The following is a 15,210-nucleotide window of genomic DNA, read 5'->3' as shown; positions in this document are numbered from 1 at the left end:
GTCACAGCAGGCCTGTTCGCATGGTACCTGTGTCATCAAAATAGCCTTGCTTTGACATCCATAAATGAGATTTTCTTTTCCTTTAGATGATAGATCTGTTCAAGGGCACATTTGATCATGAATAATTTGGAGGAAAACAATTTTACATCCTTCTGAGAATTTTATGCGTCATCTCGTCCTTGTTACTTCAGAACTCTTCATAACATCAAAATCTGATGCAGGATGAGTTGTCAGTTTTCTTTACTGGAGTCCGCTCAGAAATTATTTCTCCCTGTTTCCTTCCACTTTAAGCATGTTAAGTCAGATAAATACATACACTGATGTTTAATCACTGAGCACTAATCACTGTTGTGCAATATTGATCAGCAGCCTTTTTGTATAAAATGATCAGAATGAGTAATAGCATGCCAGTAAACACCAAGGACTGGGAAGGTGAGAAGGTGAGTTTCTAGACTCCATCAAACAGCGCTGTCCTCTCTTTTTTCCCTTCCCCTGCTCCAAGTTCTGTTTTTCTTGTTCTCATGTTCAAGCCAAGCAGTAATCCTTCTTTTCTAACAATGTGTATTTCCACAAGTGCCACAGTGTCTCTTTCCTCAGGGTTGCTGGCATTGCTGAGGTTGTCCGCAGTCTCATTTACCTGAGGAGCCTCTCATTTCTGCTCCTCCTTCTCCTCCTAATACACTCAGAGCTGGGGGCTGTCTGTGAACGTTGCACTTGATAATTCAGTTAAAAAGAGACCAGGGAAAACCCAAGTAGGCAGGGCTGTGGTGTGTGGGTTGAAACGGGTTTTTCCCCCACCCCTTCCTCCCACTCTTTCCTTACTGGGTAAAAGACCTGGTCTATGCCTGAACTTGCTATTCTGAATAACCTCTTGTCTGCACACAGCAACTGATGCTCACATCCTGTTTGCTACCAGCTTAGCCGAAAGTACACCCTGAAGAGTGACATTTCTATTTCTGTTGGCTTTGTTTCAGTGAGTTTGCAGGCTGACTCTCTTCTGCTGCCTCCATCATGTGCTTTTGAATTCTCTTCTGTGAATTTGAGGAAACCCACTCTTCCTTTGCTTTTTGTATGAAATAGCAAAATCACTGTGGGATTTGGAATAGCATCTGGAAAAATGAAGTGGGCTTTGAACAGAGGAAGGATCTATATTGAGTCAGGATCCTTAAGTATTTAGACTTTTATGCTCTGCTAATACAGAACAAGTCTGCCTGGGAAATGACATGAATAAACCTGTGATTCCTATTCTTGCCAAGCTGTAGGTTTTGATCAGGGAGTTGCTAGCTTTCTTGGAAAAAATCTAGATTTAAATATTCATTTTTTGCTTTAAATACACACACCAGTGAGTCTACATCTTATTTCTCTAATGTAGTCACTTTGCCTTGTTTAATAAACTATCTGCACTCTTTCAAATCTGTTTTACCGGCGGAGGTGCTCAGGGAAGCTGAAATGCAATATTAATTATCCACTTTAAAATATGCTTGATTGAGTGGCTCATGCTGGAGAAGTTCTTCATGCCAGGATTTGTTGCATCTGCTGCTTTTAGTGTTTTCCCAGTTGCAACCCATGAACCTTTGCTTGTAAAAATACAGGCACCTGAAAAAAGCAAGGCAACAGCAAGAAATTATAATTGTCAAATCTATTTTTGAGATGCTGCGTGGAGGAAAAAAATAGGGGGAGTCTTCCTACAGTTTTTATGTATCTGACTGTGAATAAAACTTTGAAAGCTAAGCAGCTTTGTCTGTCCTTACTGTTTTTACAAGGCTGTGCTTCTACGGCAGACTTAAAATAAAAACAGGAGGAAATGTAAGCACATGAATTAATTGCTCTCACAATGAGAAGTTCCTGTATTGTTCCTTTTAACTTACTCCACCTTGAGGATGACTTGGATGAGGCACAACAACATAGCTTGCTTTCTTGCCCTGCCACTGTATCCTTCTGCTGGGGACAATTTCTCATTTGCTTCCCCTTCCCAACATTTGCGGTTAGGATGCTCTTCCCCTGGACTGGGTGCAGGCTGGTGACATACGCCTGTGGGGGACGCAAGGGGACTGGGCTTGCTGCCTGTGTGGTCAGGGTGGGAGGACATGCTGCGCTTAACCCACATGCAGTGGTGTCTTCTGCTTGTGGTAACACCATAGCCCTGGCTGTCCCTGGCACTGTTGGGCTGGAGCATGTTGCCAGCTGCAGTGGGAAGAGACTTTATGCTTTTCTGTATAGGTGGGTAGGGCAGTTGCCAGAGGAGACAAAAGTTACAGCTAGAATCAGGAGGGGATGCTTTTTTGTGATCTGTAACACTGTAGTGGGTAAGGGCGGGCAGGTGGCTTAGCAGCCCCCTCCCTGTCTCTGCCTGTGTATGTAATTCCCTTGCAGTCTCGAGGTCAGAGCCTTTATGAGCCAGAAGGCTTTGGTGCAATCGAGATGCCTTGCTGTCTCTCCCAGGAAGGCTTTTGTAGCCAGGTTTCCAGAAGATGTGGGAAGAGTTTAGTGCTGAAGGTGGTGTCGCTCTTTCTCCACAGCCAGGCCAATCAGGGCCTTCGTGTTCCCTGTCTGTCTGTGTGTGGGACTCAGTGGTGTGGCTCTCAGGCTGGTTTTCTTGCTTGTTTTATTATTGCAATAAAAAAGATGCCAAATTCCATCAGGGGAGTGAAGCCCTCTCCCGCAGGCACTGCAGTCTTAGTCCTGCCAGGCTGCGCGGTGTCTTAAGAGGGAGCGCCCTAGCTCGAGTGGCTGGGTTTTGATCTCCCTGCAGGAGGCCAGTTTGCTGCTGGAATTAAACTGGTCCTGCCCTGCTTTGCCTTCATTGCAGAGATATTGCTTGGATCCCTTACTGATTAATTTAGGAAGCATTTCTCCAGAGCCTGATGATGGTACCTGACCTTTGGGAGAGAAGAGCATTGTCATACGCTGCTTGCAAAGGTGCCAAGTCACTGTGAAGTCTTGGGTTTTTTTGAAGCCTGTGAGGTTTGGACTTGTGACCTTGGCAACGTTGGTGTTCCTGAAGCTGGGCCCTGCCCTGGCAAGTTTCTGCTAGTTTGCACTGTGTGAGTGAGGTGATGGCTTCAAATGTAGTCAAGAAGCTGCCTTGTTTTAGAATCATAGAATCTCCAGGTTGGAAAAGACCTCTTGGATCATCGAATCCAACCATTCCCATCTGCCACTAAACCATACTCCTGAGCACATCATCTGTCTGTCTTTTAAATATCGTCAGGGATGGTGACTCAACCACCTCCCTGGGCAGCCTCTGCCAGTGCCCAATGACTCTTTCTGTGAAAAATTTCTTTCTGATATCTAGTCTGAACATCCCCTGGTGCAGCTTGAGGCTGTTCCCCCTTGTCCTGTCCCCTGTCACTTGGGAGAAGAGGCCAGCTCCCTCCTCTCTACATCCTCCTTTCAGGTAGTTATAGAGTGCAATGAGGTCTCCCCTCAGCCTCCTCCCCTCCAGTCTAAACAACCCCAGCTCCCTCAGCCGCTCCTTATAAGACTCGTTCTCCAGCCTCTTCACCAGCTTCGTTGCTCTCCTAAGAGGATGCTTGGAGGTTTTGGAGGATGTTTGCAGCGCAGGAGTGAGTTTGTTTTGCTTTCTGGGGTTTCATTCAGCCATAGGAAAGAGGAGAGGGAAAGAGAAATGGTAAAATATAAATATCTCTGAATTTGTTTGCATGAGGATGTTTTCAGTGTGTGCCTGTTGCAGGTGACAGGGACCTGCTGGGGCTGTGGAGCAGAGGCTCAGGACAGAGAACAGCTTTGTTTCCCTAAGGAGCCCAGGGACACTTGGAAACCTTTCAAACCATTTATCGAAGTGCCTGCTTTTCCCCTTCAATTCATTGCTCAAACCTGTATTAAATACTAAGCAAGGAGAACCCCTACATTAAATAAACAGTTATATGGGAAAACGGTGCAAATCCATTAGCTTTTGTCAGGTCTTCCTTATTACTATTTTTATTTGTCACTGCTAATGGATTTAGTGAAACCTACTCCCTCCCACACATCTCTACTGGCTGTTAACCCCTTCCCCTGGAAATTTACTCAGTGCCTCGTTTTATCATTACTACACTAGCAGGCAAAAAGTGACCTGCAAACCTTTAGCACAGATTTATTTTGAATGATTTTTTTAATATCTGTGGAGTGAAAGGTTGTGTTTTAAAATTGTCACTAGATCTTCATAAATGATGTAACTGTATTTTTAGGAAAAGGCAGTTTGTACTTTTTCCAGTTTTATAATCTAGATAACACAGAGTATCGGGTGACCAGTGAATATTTAATGATTGCCCCTCTGACATCAAATTAGTACATCCCGCTGAATGGGCTGCTGGTCTGGAGTCTCTGGGGTTTTTTTTTCTTTGCCATTGACTTTTTAGGGGACCTTTTTTATTCTTTTGTTTCTGTGTCCCCTCAGTTCTCTTTTCAGTAGAGTAGGGATGATAACGCTTTCCATATATACACAGGAATTCCATAGGCTGAAACAGCATTGTTAATGCTGCTTGCTACCTGTCTCCCTCAAGTATGCTGTGTGACAGCCCATCACGCTGACAGGCTTGTCTTCTGGGCTCTCCTGCCTTCCCAGCCCAGTCTCCCTGCATCTGTTTGATCTTGCACTTTGTTCCTGCCTAGCAGTGTCACAGCCTGTCTTCTTCAGCTAGCCTGGGGAGGTTTCAGGGATGTCTAGGGTTGCTAGGCACTAGCTTGAAACAACACTCTGCTACTTCATCTAGGAGCCAGGCATTGTTTAAGGGCAGTTAACAACACTGCTTTCTTCAGCTGCTTGCAGGATTTCTATATGGCAGCCTAACAGCTTTATAGAATGGTTTGCTATAAACTCAACAAGGAGGTACTTAAGAGGCGACATAATGCAACACCTCCTGGGCCTGTTGTAGGAGTCATTTTACGGTGAGAGCAGAGGGAAGCTAACTTGGTGCAGCAGATCCTCTGCAGGCTGTAGGCAGTAGTATTGTGTGAGCTTACCTTTGTAAATGGGCATACAGGTGTGCTGGAGGAGGAGTGGGGGACCAGCTGTGCCCATGATGTCATCTGGCAGTGGGTCACTGTGACTGAAATAATGACAGAGAATCGTTCCAGACCAGGTGCTGAAGTGTCCCTTGTGCAACCAGGACCCCGGACTCTGGGGACATGCCTTCTGTTAGTACTCTCTGGTGGCAGTTTGGATTTGCTGGATGTCTAGGTCACACACTAGAAGACATTTCTGACTTGCCTATAGTTGAGAGGGACAGTGCCAAGGTAAAAGAATTGCTTGAAAGCCCATTAATGCCTTCATTTGTGTAAAACCTGAGCTGTCTGTGCAGTCACTCCTCTGCTCTCTCCCAGCCATTGCCGTGAGGTGTTACCTGCTCCTTCTTTGCCCTACTTGTGGCTGGTAGACAGGGCCGTAGGGCCTGTACCTGCAGCTGTCCATGTGGGATGCTTTTTGGGGATTTGTGTGGGGGCACCACCAAAGGGAGCAGGGTCCTCCTCACAAAGTGACCCTTCACTCTGATGGCTCATGCTAGTCCAAAGGTACAAAGAAAACTACTATTATATCTTGTGCTGGTGACACTTAGAATCATAGAATAACCAGGTAGGAAGAGACCCACCGGATCATCGAGTCCAACCATTCCTATCAAACACTAAACCATGCCCCTTAGCACCTCGTCCACCCGTGCCTTAAACACCTCCAGGGAAGGTAACTCAACCACCTCCCTGGGCAGCCTCTGCCAGTGCCCAATGACCCTTTCTGTGAAGAATTGTCTCCTAATGTCCAGCCTAAACCTCCCCTGGCAGAGCTTGAGGCCATTCCCTCTTGTCCTGTCCCCTGTCACTTGGGAGAAGAGGCCAGCACCCTCCTCTCTACAACGTCCTTTCAGGTAGTTATAGAGCGCAATGAGGTCTCCCCTCAGCCTCCTCTTCTCCAGGCTAAACAACCCCAGCTCTCTCAGCCGTTCCTCATAAGGCCTGTTCTCCAGCCCCTTCACCAGCTTTGTTGCTCTTCTCTGGACTCTCTCCAGAGCCTCAACATCGTTCTTGTGGTGAGGGGCCCAGAACTGAACACAGGATTCAAGGAGCGGTCTCACCAGTGCCGAGTACAGAGGGAGAATAACCTCCCTGGACCTGCTGGTCATGCTGTTTCTGATACAAGCCAAGATGCCATTGGCCTTCTTGGCCACCTGGGCACACTGCTGGCTCATATTCAGTCGGCTGTCAACCAACACCCCCAGGTCCCTCTCCTCCAGGCAGCTTTCTAGACAGACTTCTCCTAGTCTGTAGCACTGCACAGGGTTGTTGTGCCCCAAGTGCAGGACCCGGCATTTGGCCTTGTTAAACCTCATGCCATTGGACTCTGCCCAGCGGTCCAGCCTGTTCAGATCCCTAACTTGAACTCCTTTAACACTGGAAACTGAAATAACTAGCATTGGTTATTTCCATACCCAATTTCCTGTTTGAAGTGGGGCTTTTGTTTTGTTTAATTTCGAGTCTTAAGTAGTCCTTCTGCACTATGATCATACTTCTCGTTCGCAGTGAAGTTACTTATCCACGCACGTCTCTGGTTGGAAAGGCAGTGTCCATTCTGTAACACCAGAGACAGGAGATGGTTAATGGCTCTGCATCTTGCAGCGGAATCAGGCACTTACCTAAAGGCAGGTCAGGGGGTTAAGAGGTTAATGGCTGTGTTGGTGTTCTGGGTAGTTCATTGACCAAGCAGGCTAAAATATTGAGAGATGAGAGTGAAAACAGAGGCTTGGACTTACATATGATTTGAACTAATGGATGTTTTCACTTGGAGCAAAATATGCTTTAAAAACATCCCCAAGTTTTTATTTTCTTGAGAAAAGCCAATGGTTTCTTGATGCAACTGGTTTACTTGGGGTTGAGCACTATACTCCAGCAAGCCTTCCTGTCAAACCTTTAATTTCATGCATTAAATGATCATATATTTATGGTCACATAATTGTGTTTTAGCTAGTCAAAACTCTTTTTGAGCTTTGTGCTTGAGCTGAGCTGTGACTTCTGGTTTACTGAAAAAAGAGCTGAAAACACATAGGAGAAGTGGGCGTGAGAGTTTTGTTACCCTGCATGCAAATACTACTTTAGTTTTCTCTTGGTGTCAAGCTGTCACATAATGTTGCCAAACTTTCCTTGGAAAGGCAAGGGAAGTTTCTAACTCTTTTGACTTCATAGGTAGGGGGTATTTTGTCTGAGGGATTCTGAAAATTAAACACTTACCATGCAGTTGTTCCTGTCATTAAAATTGCTGTTAAGTTCTATAGTGCAATTCTTGAAAACTGGCCGTCTAGAATTTCAGGGGTCTGAGCTAGAAATGTTGGTAGAGAATGAAGAAAATCTACCCTTATGCTGCATAAAGAGTTATTTATAATTTTTATGCGAGATTACAGTGGATCTAAGGAATGTGTTTTATAACAGTAGCAACCATTGACAGTGGCCTTGTTTTTCTTCTTTAAGAATTCCTTAGCAGTTATATTTCTTTTTTTTTTCTTTTTTAAAACTAGCTGACCTGAGATGATTCAAATGGTTTGTTTGTATCTTCCTGCAAATTACTTCATTTGTTTAAAAAGAGGAAAACTAGAGAACCTGCTGGCCTCACCTGCAAGGTAGATAGCTGCTAAAGAGCATAAGGGCTTACTATGACTCATAGAAACTATTTACAGCTGGAGAGCCAATGTAGGTGAGCAGAGCAAGCACACTATGTCTTTCTTGATAACCTGAAATACTGATAAGTAAAGGTAACCCAACAGTTTTAACCAGACTGGCAGACAAACTTCAGCATCTTGATCTTAAGTCTACCTGAGCATTTGCCAGCTAAAGTTTAAGACTTGTTATATAGTATCTTTCCCCAGTTTTGATACTAGTATGCTAATTTTGCCTCTATGTAAGTCAAGCACTGCAGTTCTGAGTTGGTCCGACTTTAGCAGTGATGCCCTTCATTTAGAGGAAGGCGATACTGACATGAGGCATCGATAGCTGAACTGAAAAAGTAAGGCATGCTCTGTCTGCGAGTGTCTGCACAGAGCTGGCCTTAGAGTCATATTCCTGGTTGCACAAGTTTTCTTTGGATGTGGGAAAGCCCCTCTGCCTGAATCAACATGGCATCTGTGATCGCAGTAGACTTGCACTCTTGAATCTCAGTGAATTTTGTAATCACAAACCACTCATTTCCGACAGTGCCTGCCCATTTACAAACCTTCAGAAATAGTGGTGTATTGGGTGAAGGACGTGTAACGTGTGTTGTATTGCGGGATGCTTTTTAAGTCATTTGTCAGGCATCTCTGCCTAGTGCAAGAAAGTTACTTAAGCAAGGCATTTTCTCCCAAGGGTGGATTTTGGAGTGATTGTTGTGTTTCTCTTGATGCATCTCAGAGCTAAAGGCAGGATGTCATGGGTTGCCACTGAGCAGGTATTTTGCTTCCCTTCCTCCTGCCTCTCCATCGCCTAAAAAGAATCTCCCATGTTTCCTATGAAATAGAATTTTTTTTTTTCATAAGTTGAGAAGATGGGAATTTTGTTTAGAAGGAATCCTTGATGTTAGCTCACTGTCCTGGGAACCAACTAGAAACTTGTTTTAGTCAAGGTTTCCAGACTGCTCTGTTTTACGTGACTGTAGTGTCTTTTGGTGAGTGAAATGGCTCCGGTGTCACGGTGTCTGTGAACAGAACTTCATGCTTACAGATTAGATGTGATGGAGACAAAAGTTAAAAAGCATTGTTCTGTCTGATGCCCTGTGCACAGAAATATATTCTGGTCTAAAACAATTATTTTTTCAGATTTTGGTCCTGGCTGTAGTTACTCTAGTGGTTGTTTTAAACTCTGCGGTGATGTCATGGATATTTCTGTCTTCCAATTCTTTCTTTTAAATTTGCATTTCAGAAACTGATTCACTAAAGCTTGACCCTAGAGAAATATTTTTGCACTCGCGTGGTATACTTGTGGACGCCTGTGGAAGCCGTACAGCACTCCCGTGGATAAACTTGTGGATAAATCCATGTGAAGGGTTTGCTTCAAGCCTGCTGTTGCAGGGTAACTGGGCACAAGGAGCTCAGAATAAATATTTCTTTAGAGTAGGAACCTTTGATACCCAGTAATCTCTCCACTATTACTTGCAAAGAGGTCATTTGCTATAACAGTAGTAGGTTTCATCCATGCTGAGAGCAAGCCCTTAGATCAGTAATGGTGAATACTGACACCAAAAGGTTCTTCATTGCTGCAAAAAGTGTCATTAGTGTTATTCTCAGGTCCTGTGTTAACGACTGCAACAATTTACACTGAGCTTGGCAGGGACTAATAAGTCACAGTGGTGTGATTTCAAGATTTGATAGCTTGAGACTGCAGATGCTAGTTGGAAATGCCTTTTTTTTTCAAGTAATAGGAAATTTTTACTTTTTTCTGCTTGTTTTCACAGTTCCTGAAGCACCCATGTAACCAGCCGGGTGGAGTTCTCAAAGGTGATGTGCATCTACGCCAGTTCAGCCTGGGTAGCTGCCATGCACCTGATTCATACTGCTGACAGTTTTGGTTCAGGAGAGTCTAGCCCTGGCCACTCATCCCCTCGTGGTTTGGTAGTGGAGAAGAAAAAGGACAGGTCTACTCAGTGGGGAGTTGTTGGCTTGGTCTTGGTTTTGTTTGCTCGTTTAAAGTAGCAAGGTCCTTAACTTAAAGAGTTCAGTTTAGTAATTCTCAGCTTGCTGGTGTAGCTTGAGCACCTGTGCTGAACTAAGCAGTCACCCACACACTTGCGGGTCTCTTGTTTCAGGTCCTCTCCTATCCAGCTTCCCCCAGCCCCCATGGATCCCTGCCCAGCATCTCCCTATCCCTGGTCTCAACTACACAGCTCGCCTGGTGTCTCCCTCAGTGCCGTCTCTGCTAGCCTTGCTGCTAGCGCACCCTGCTCTCCCATGTATGCCTGCTCTCTGTCACACCAGTTTTCCCACTCGCTCTTCTGAGCTGGTTTGTGTCCAGCCAGAGACCCGGTTTTCCTTTCTCGGTGTGCGGTTCCAGGAGAGGGATTTGGGTGTCACTATGGCTCTTGCTGCAGCAGGGGAGAGCTCCCATTCCCCTCCCTAGTTCCCTATATCCACCTCTGGCTTTGCAGCAGCACTGGGTGCTCATCAGACCCTTCATGTAAGTCAGCATAATGAGCTTAAATTACATAAAATTGTGCCAGCAAGATGTTAGTTTTCTTCTAGGAAAATGACTGAAATGGGCTTGTGTAAGAAGGGCTGAGCACATGTAGGGAGGAGAACAGTGCAGCAAGGACCAGGGAAGCAGCAGCCATAGCAGCTCAGACCCCTCCATCTGCTACATCTGTCTTGGTGGTGATGCTGCTGTGAGAGATGTGGGTGCCTGGAGCAGCTCCTGCCTGGGTTCAGTGCAGTCCCACACAGATTCAAAGCATGTGTGTAACCAGAACTTCCTAAGGTACAGTTTGCAATTGCCAGTGGTCCTGAGCCCATGTCATGATTTTAACTCCAGCTAGGACCATGGGGCTGCTCTGCTTCCCCTCCTACTTTGGGATGGAGAGGACAGTAGAGAAATAAAGGAGAGCTTGTGGGTTGAGATAAAGACAATTTAACAGGAAAGAGTAAATTAATTAACGAGTTGAGATATAGTACACAATATTCTGATACAATCTATATATATATAAAGTGCAAGAAAAAGGCATAACATTTTCTTTATAGAAAAGTTAATTGGGAGTTATTTAGTATGAAGTATTTGGTATTCAGTCATAAACTTTAATGGGGTAACTCCTACGCGTTGCTTCCTCTCTCTGTTAGTTGCTCACCTGCAACTGTAGTCTGCTCTTGGACAAGGTGAAGGTGACCTGTAGTAACGCTCCCTTTGCTTTTAATAACCTTAAACATGAATGCAGAAGCCTCTGATCAGCAGGATGGAGGGAGGGAGGTGTATGTGCCTGGCCCTGGGAGGAAACTCCGTGTCGGGAGGTCTGAAAGCACTCCAGTGCTGAGATGATCAGGGGCTCTTATCCACTCCTCACTCACCAGTTGCCTGGGAGACAAATGTAATCCAGGAATTATTTTTTTCCCCTCTTCCTTGCTGGTTTTTGTTTGGAGCCACTATTGACTTTTGGCTTGGAGGAGGTAGTGAAGCAGCACACGTGCCAAGTGTCATAAGATGGAAATTAATAACTAACCTATGGGTCTGAGTTCCAATGATTTCCTTTCCCGTGATTGCTCTGTATATGGGAACACTAATGACAAATCTAAACAGTCAGTAAACAAAGCTCTTGACACCTCCACCAGTCAAGAAGGGTTCTTGAACAGATGATACTTAAGTTTTCTTTTTATTTCTGCTCTCTTATGTGATTGTGGAAAAACAAAAGTAACTACCTTAAAAAACAAGTTTGCATGGCTGGAGAGTTTTGCCTTAAATTGCATTTGTTTCTGCTGCTAAATTATAAGTCAACTCAGTTGCAGTGAAAGATATAGCACATCTGCCTTCCCAGTGTTCCTTTGAACAAGGAGTATAATTCTTCTCAATACTTTTTCTGCGAGTTCCTGTTTATCACTGAGATCGTTTTTGGCTTTTGCAAGCATGCGGGCAAGCCAAACAAATTTAGCTTAAGAGTAACAAAAGATTCTGAATTTACTCTTCAGTAGTGACTTCATCTTGTAAGGCCCTCAACTTGAACTAACTCTGATAGGTTTTGGGGGGTAATCTCTTCCAGGTAGATGAAAAGTTTGCCTTGGGAAGTAAATGAAAAAATAGAGAATGTTAGAAACAATATGTTGTGTTCCAGCAAGTACAAATAAGGTAGATGGTATTTTAGCTTTTTTCTAAGCTTATCCCATGCCGTAAGGAGTAAGGAATCCAGTAAAGATTTTTTTTCCCTGAAAAACATTCCTGGTTTTGCACGTTGCTTGCTTAAAAGGAAATTTTATGTTCTTCTTGCTCTGGCTTGTGGATGGAGTGTGGAAGTGGATTTTGAGAGGTTTCGATTCTAATTTTGACTCTGTCCTTTACCTAAAAAGTCATTTACTAGGCTTATCATGTCAAGTCTCTGGCTTATTGTCCCATATTTAAAAGATCTAAACATAACAACCTCCTTTTTGCAAACTGGTTTGAGATGTGTGGTGCAGAGCTTCCACCACGGACACCAGCAGCGATTCTTGTGGTGATCTGCTGCAATGCTTTGCCAAGAGGAGAGCCCTGGAACTTGCTTGCTTGCTCTCTCTGTCCCCTCAAATCTTGCACTTCTTGGTCATACAAGGATCCTGCTCCACCTTGAGAGCTGAAGGGTGTTCCCCCTTAGACTGTTCTGTGGCCTTCTGGTAGGGAAGCATGAGGAGAGATGGGCTTGAACCCTGCCACCCTGAAGAGGCTTCCCAGTTCCACCAGCAGTGTGCGGAAGATGATTAGTTCTTTGTCCCCTCCAGCAGATGTGCTTATTTCTGAACGAAAGCGGTCATGATTCCTGCAGGTTGTGGGAGCCCCTTCTCCTTTTTTTTCAAGCCAAGTCTTATGTGATGCATTTGGGGGATGCTCCCATACAGCCATCCAGTGACACTAGGGAAGATTTTTCTTTTTCATTATTCTGGTTTTATGTGCAGAATTGCTGTCTAAGCTCGGAAGGAGGTCTGTAAGCACTTAGCATGTTGCAGTGTGTACCAAAGAGCCATCCATGAGGCAGAGGAATGCTTAGGAGTTGGAAGGGCTCCACAAAGATGACAAGCTTTTGAAAGGAAACAAGTGTCTGGTTTTGGTCTCCCTTGTGGCTTTAGGAAACAATATCCCATTTCTGGTGTGATTTGTGTATGTGTATTTGTTCTTCAGCACAAGAAACTGAGAGCCTTGCTCCACTGATGGAAGTTGGAGTTGAGGAGTGGTCCTGGGTTGAAAAGTGGCTGGAGGCGGTATCACAGCCTCCCCAGCCGATTCCAGAAAATATTGACATGTACCAAAATTCTTATCATAATGCCCTGAAAGCCTGCCAGTGGCATTCAGACAATAATTAGGATTGGTGTTTGTTTTTATGGATGCTCAAGCAGATGGAGGCGGTTCCTGCACTATCATTTTATATGCTTCCACAGTGGAGCCAAGGGAAAGCTGTTGCTGTGTTTGAGAACTCGCACGAAACAGCTCAAAATATCTGCACCCTGACCTCTGATACTGGACTGAAATTGCACTGCTCGTAACTGATTTTTAGTGTAGTCATCACACTGACTGCTTGAGTTGCTCCGTATGTCCAGGAAGGGTAATTACAGTAACTGTTGCTTTAACGGATCACAATTTCACAACACTCTTGAATGATTTAAATTCTGATTATACTGTGGGCTTTTTTGTTGTTGTTTTGGGTGGTCTGGGTGTTTTTTTTCCCGTAGGAGAGAAAAGATGATTATTTTTCTCTTGTAGTATAATGGCACTGATGTCATGTGGTTGAAGGATTAAGTCCTTTCATTTTTAAGACAGTTGCTAGGATGTTTAAACCCCTCCTCTTTAGCCCCATTTCTTGTTAGTGTAACAACAAAAGGAAAAGAAAATTGCTTTCAAAAAGAATCTACTTTTCTTCAAAGTTTCCATTTAACAGTAACTGTAGATTCTTGCTTTTCCAGTATGGGGAAATTCCCAGATATTATTAAATTATACTCACTACTAGCAAAGTGGGGGAGGGAGCAACCAAACATTCATTCTTACTTTCGCCCCCAGAATTGTGATCTAAATCATGCAGTCAAAATGCATTATTAATGGAGCAATAATCTCTGGCAAGTAAACTGTGTTCACTTCTGTCAGACAAAACCCGAAACGTGCTGCTTTTCCTGACGAGTACTGTAAATACATAAGGCTGTGCCATTAGATCAAATATGTGATTTTTTTTTTTTTTACTTCTTTTTCTTTGCAGAGTATTGGAAAGGGGTCCTTGTGGTGCATAGACCCAGAATATAGACAAAACCTCATTCAGGCTTTGAAAAAGACTCCCTATCACCCATATTCGCATGTGTTCAGTACACCTCCCACCTCTCCTCAGGCATATCAAAGGTAAGATCCAGATGCATTTTATAACTCTATATGTTTTCATCCCGTGTTGCCTGTGAATGTTGGGTAAGACACTTAGTGTAATTAAGCGATGCCATTTGGAAGTGTGCTGGTGAAAGAAGCCTTTGAGGGCAGGCAGCAGCCTGACCTTGCCCGGTGTGCATCCTTGATGCCTTACCTGCTGTCCTCTGCCTGGAGGCTGCCAGTCCCCTGAGCCAGCCTGCAGTCCTGCTCCCACACAGGCCACCCAGCCTTTTGGCAAAAGAAGGCCTGGAGTTAAAATGCAAAGGGAGAGCTCTGCAGTGCCCGCTCATCCCCTCCGCCGTGGGTGAGAGTGCAGAACCTTTGCTTGGAGAGAACGGGCTGGGTTTTTCTCCGGAGACAGCGACAGGCCCTGTGTTGCCTGCGGAACCATCAGGTCTCCCTGTGAGCCCTGCGCCTGGGAGACAGAAACAGCCTTTGTTGTGGTTACCTGTTCCCTGTGTTCCTGCACCTGCCCTTGGCGTTACCCCAGCAAGGTGCAGGCACAGCAAAGGCCGGGTTTCTGCCTTGCTCCCGTGGAACAGGCAGCGGGTGTGTTTGTTTATTTTGTCCTGCCTTTGGCTTGGCCGTGGCTGAGGGTGACCTTAGCAGAGGGAGAGAGGGATTCTCCTGCCGCCCTCCCAAGCCAGAAGCGTGCACCAGGTTTGGCGTGGCTGCTTTCTCCTTGCTGCTAATACAGGAATTGCTTTCTTCGCTCTTTGGAAATGTGGCAGCGTGCCGTGGCTGGGCCAGAAATGCTGGTCATGGCCAGTGCTGCGCTGTGCCCCAAAAAGCAGAATCATAGAAAGGTTTGGGTTGGAAAGGACCTTAAAGATCACCGAGTTTCAACCCCTCTGCTACCTCCCACCAAGACCAGGCTGCTCAAGGCTCACCCAAGTTGGCCTTGAACACCTCCAGGGATGGGGCACCACAACTGCCCTGGGCAACCTGGGCCAGTGCCTCACCACTCTCATGGTGAAGAAATTCTTCCTTATGTCTAGTCTAAATCTTAACCCCTCGAATTTAAAGCCATTTCCCCTTGTCATATCACTACAGGTCTTTGTAAAACATCCCTCCCCAGCTTTCCTGTATCCCCTTCAGTTACTGGCAGGTTGCTATAAGGTCTCATGGGAGCCTTCTCTTCTCCAGGCTGAACAAGCCCAACTCTCTCAGCCTGACTTTGTGTGGGAG

The 15,210-nt window shown here is 45.1% G+C and overlaps 1 protein-coding gene across 4 annotated transcripts in view; it reads left to right on the top strand.

Moving 5' to 3' along the window:
- The window catches only part of FOXN3 (forkhead box N3), a 207,768-nt gene that overhangs the window by 88,570 nt on the left and 103,988 nt on the right, over positions 1 to 15,210 (top strand). For all 4 annotated transcript variants that reach the window (XM_069858731.1, XM_069858730.1, XM_069858732.1 and 1 more), the window contains exon 3: positions 13,865 to 14,001. In XM_069858731.1, coding sequence (XP_069714832.1) covers positions 13,865 to 14,001 — 137 coding nt within the window. The remainder of the gene's footprint in view (positions 1 to 13,864; positions 14,002 to 15,210) is intronic.

The sequence above is a fragment of the Phaenicophaeus curvirostris genome, chromosome 5, assembly GCF_032191515.1.
Source record: "Phaenicophaeus curvirostris isolate KB17595 chromosome 5, BPBGC_Pcur_1.0, whole genome shotgun sequence".
NCBI classification, from domain to species: domain Eukaryota; kingdom Metazoa; phylum Chordata; class Aves; order Cuculiformes; family Cuculidae; genus Phaenicophaeus; species Phaenicophaeus curvirostris.
This window is presented reverse-complemented; position numbering and strand designations above follow the sequence as displayed.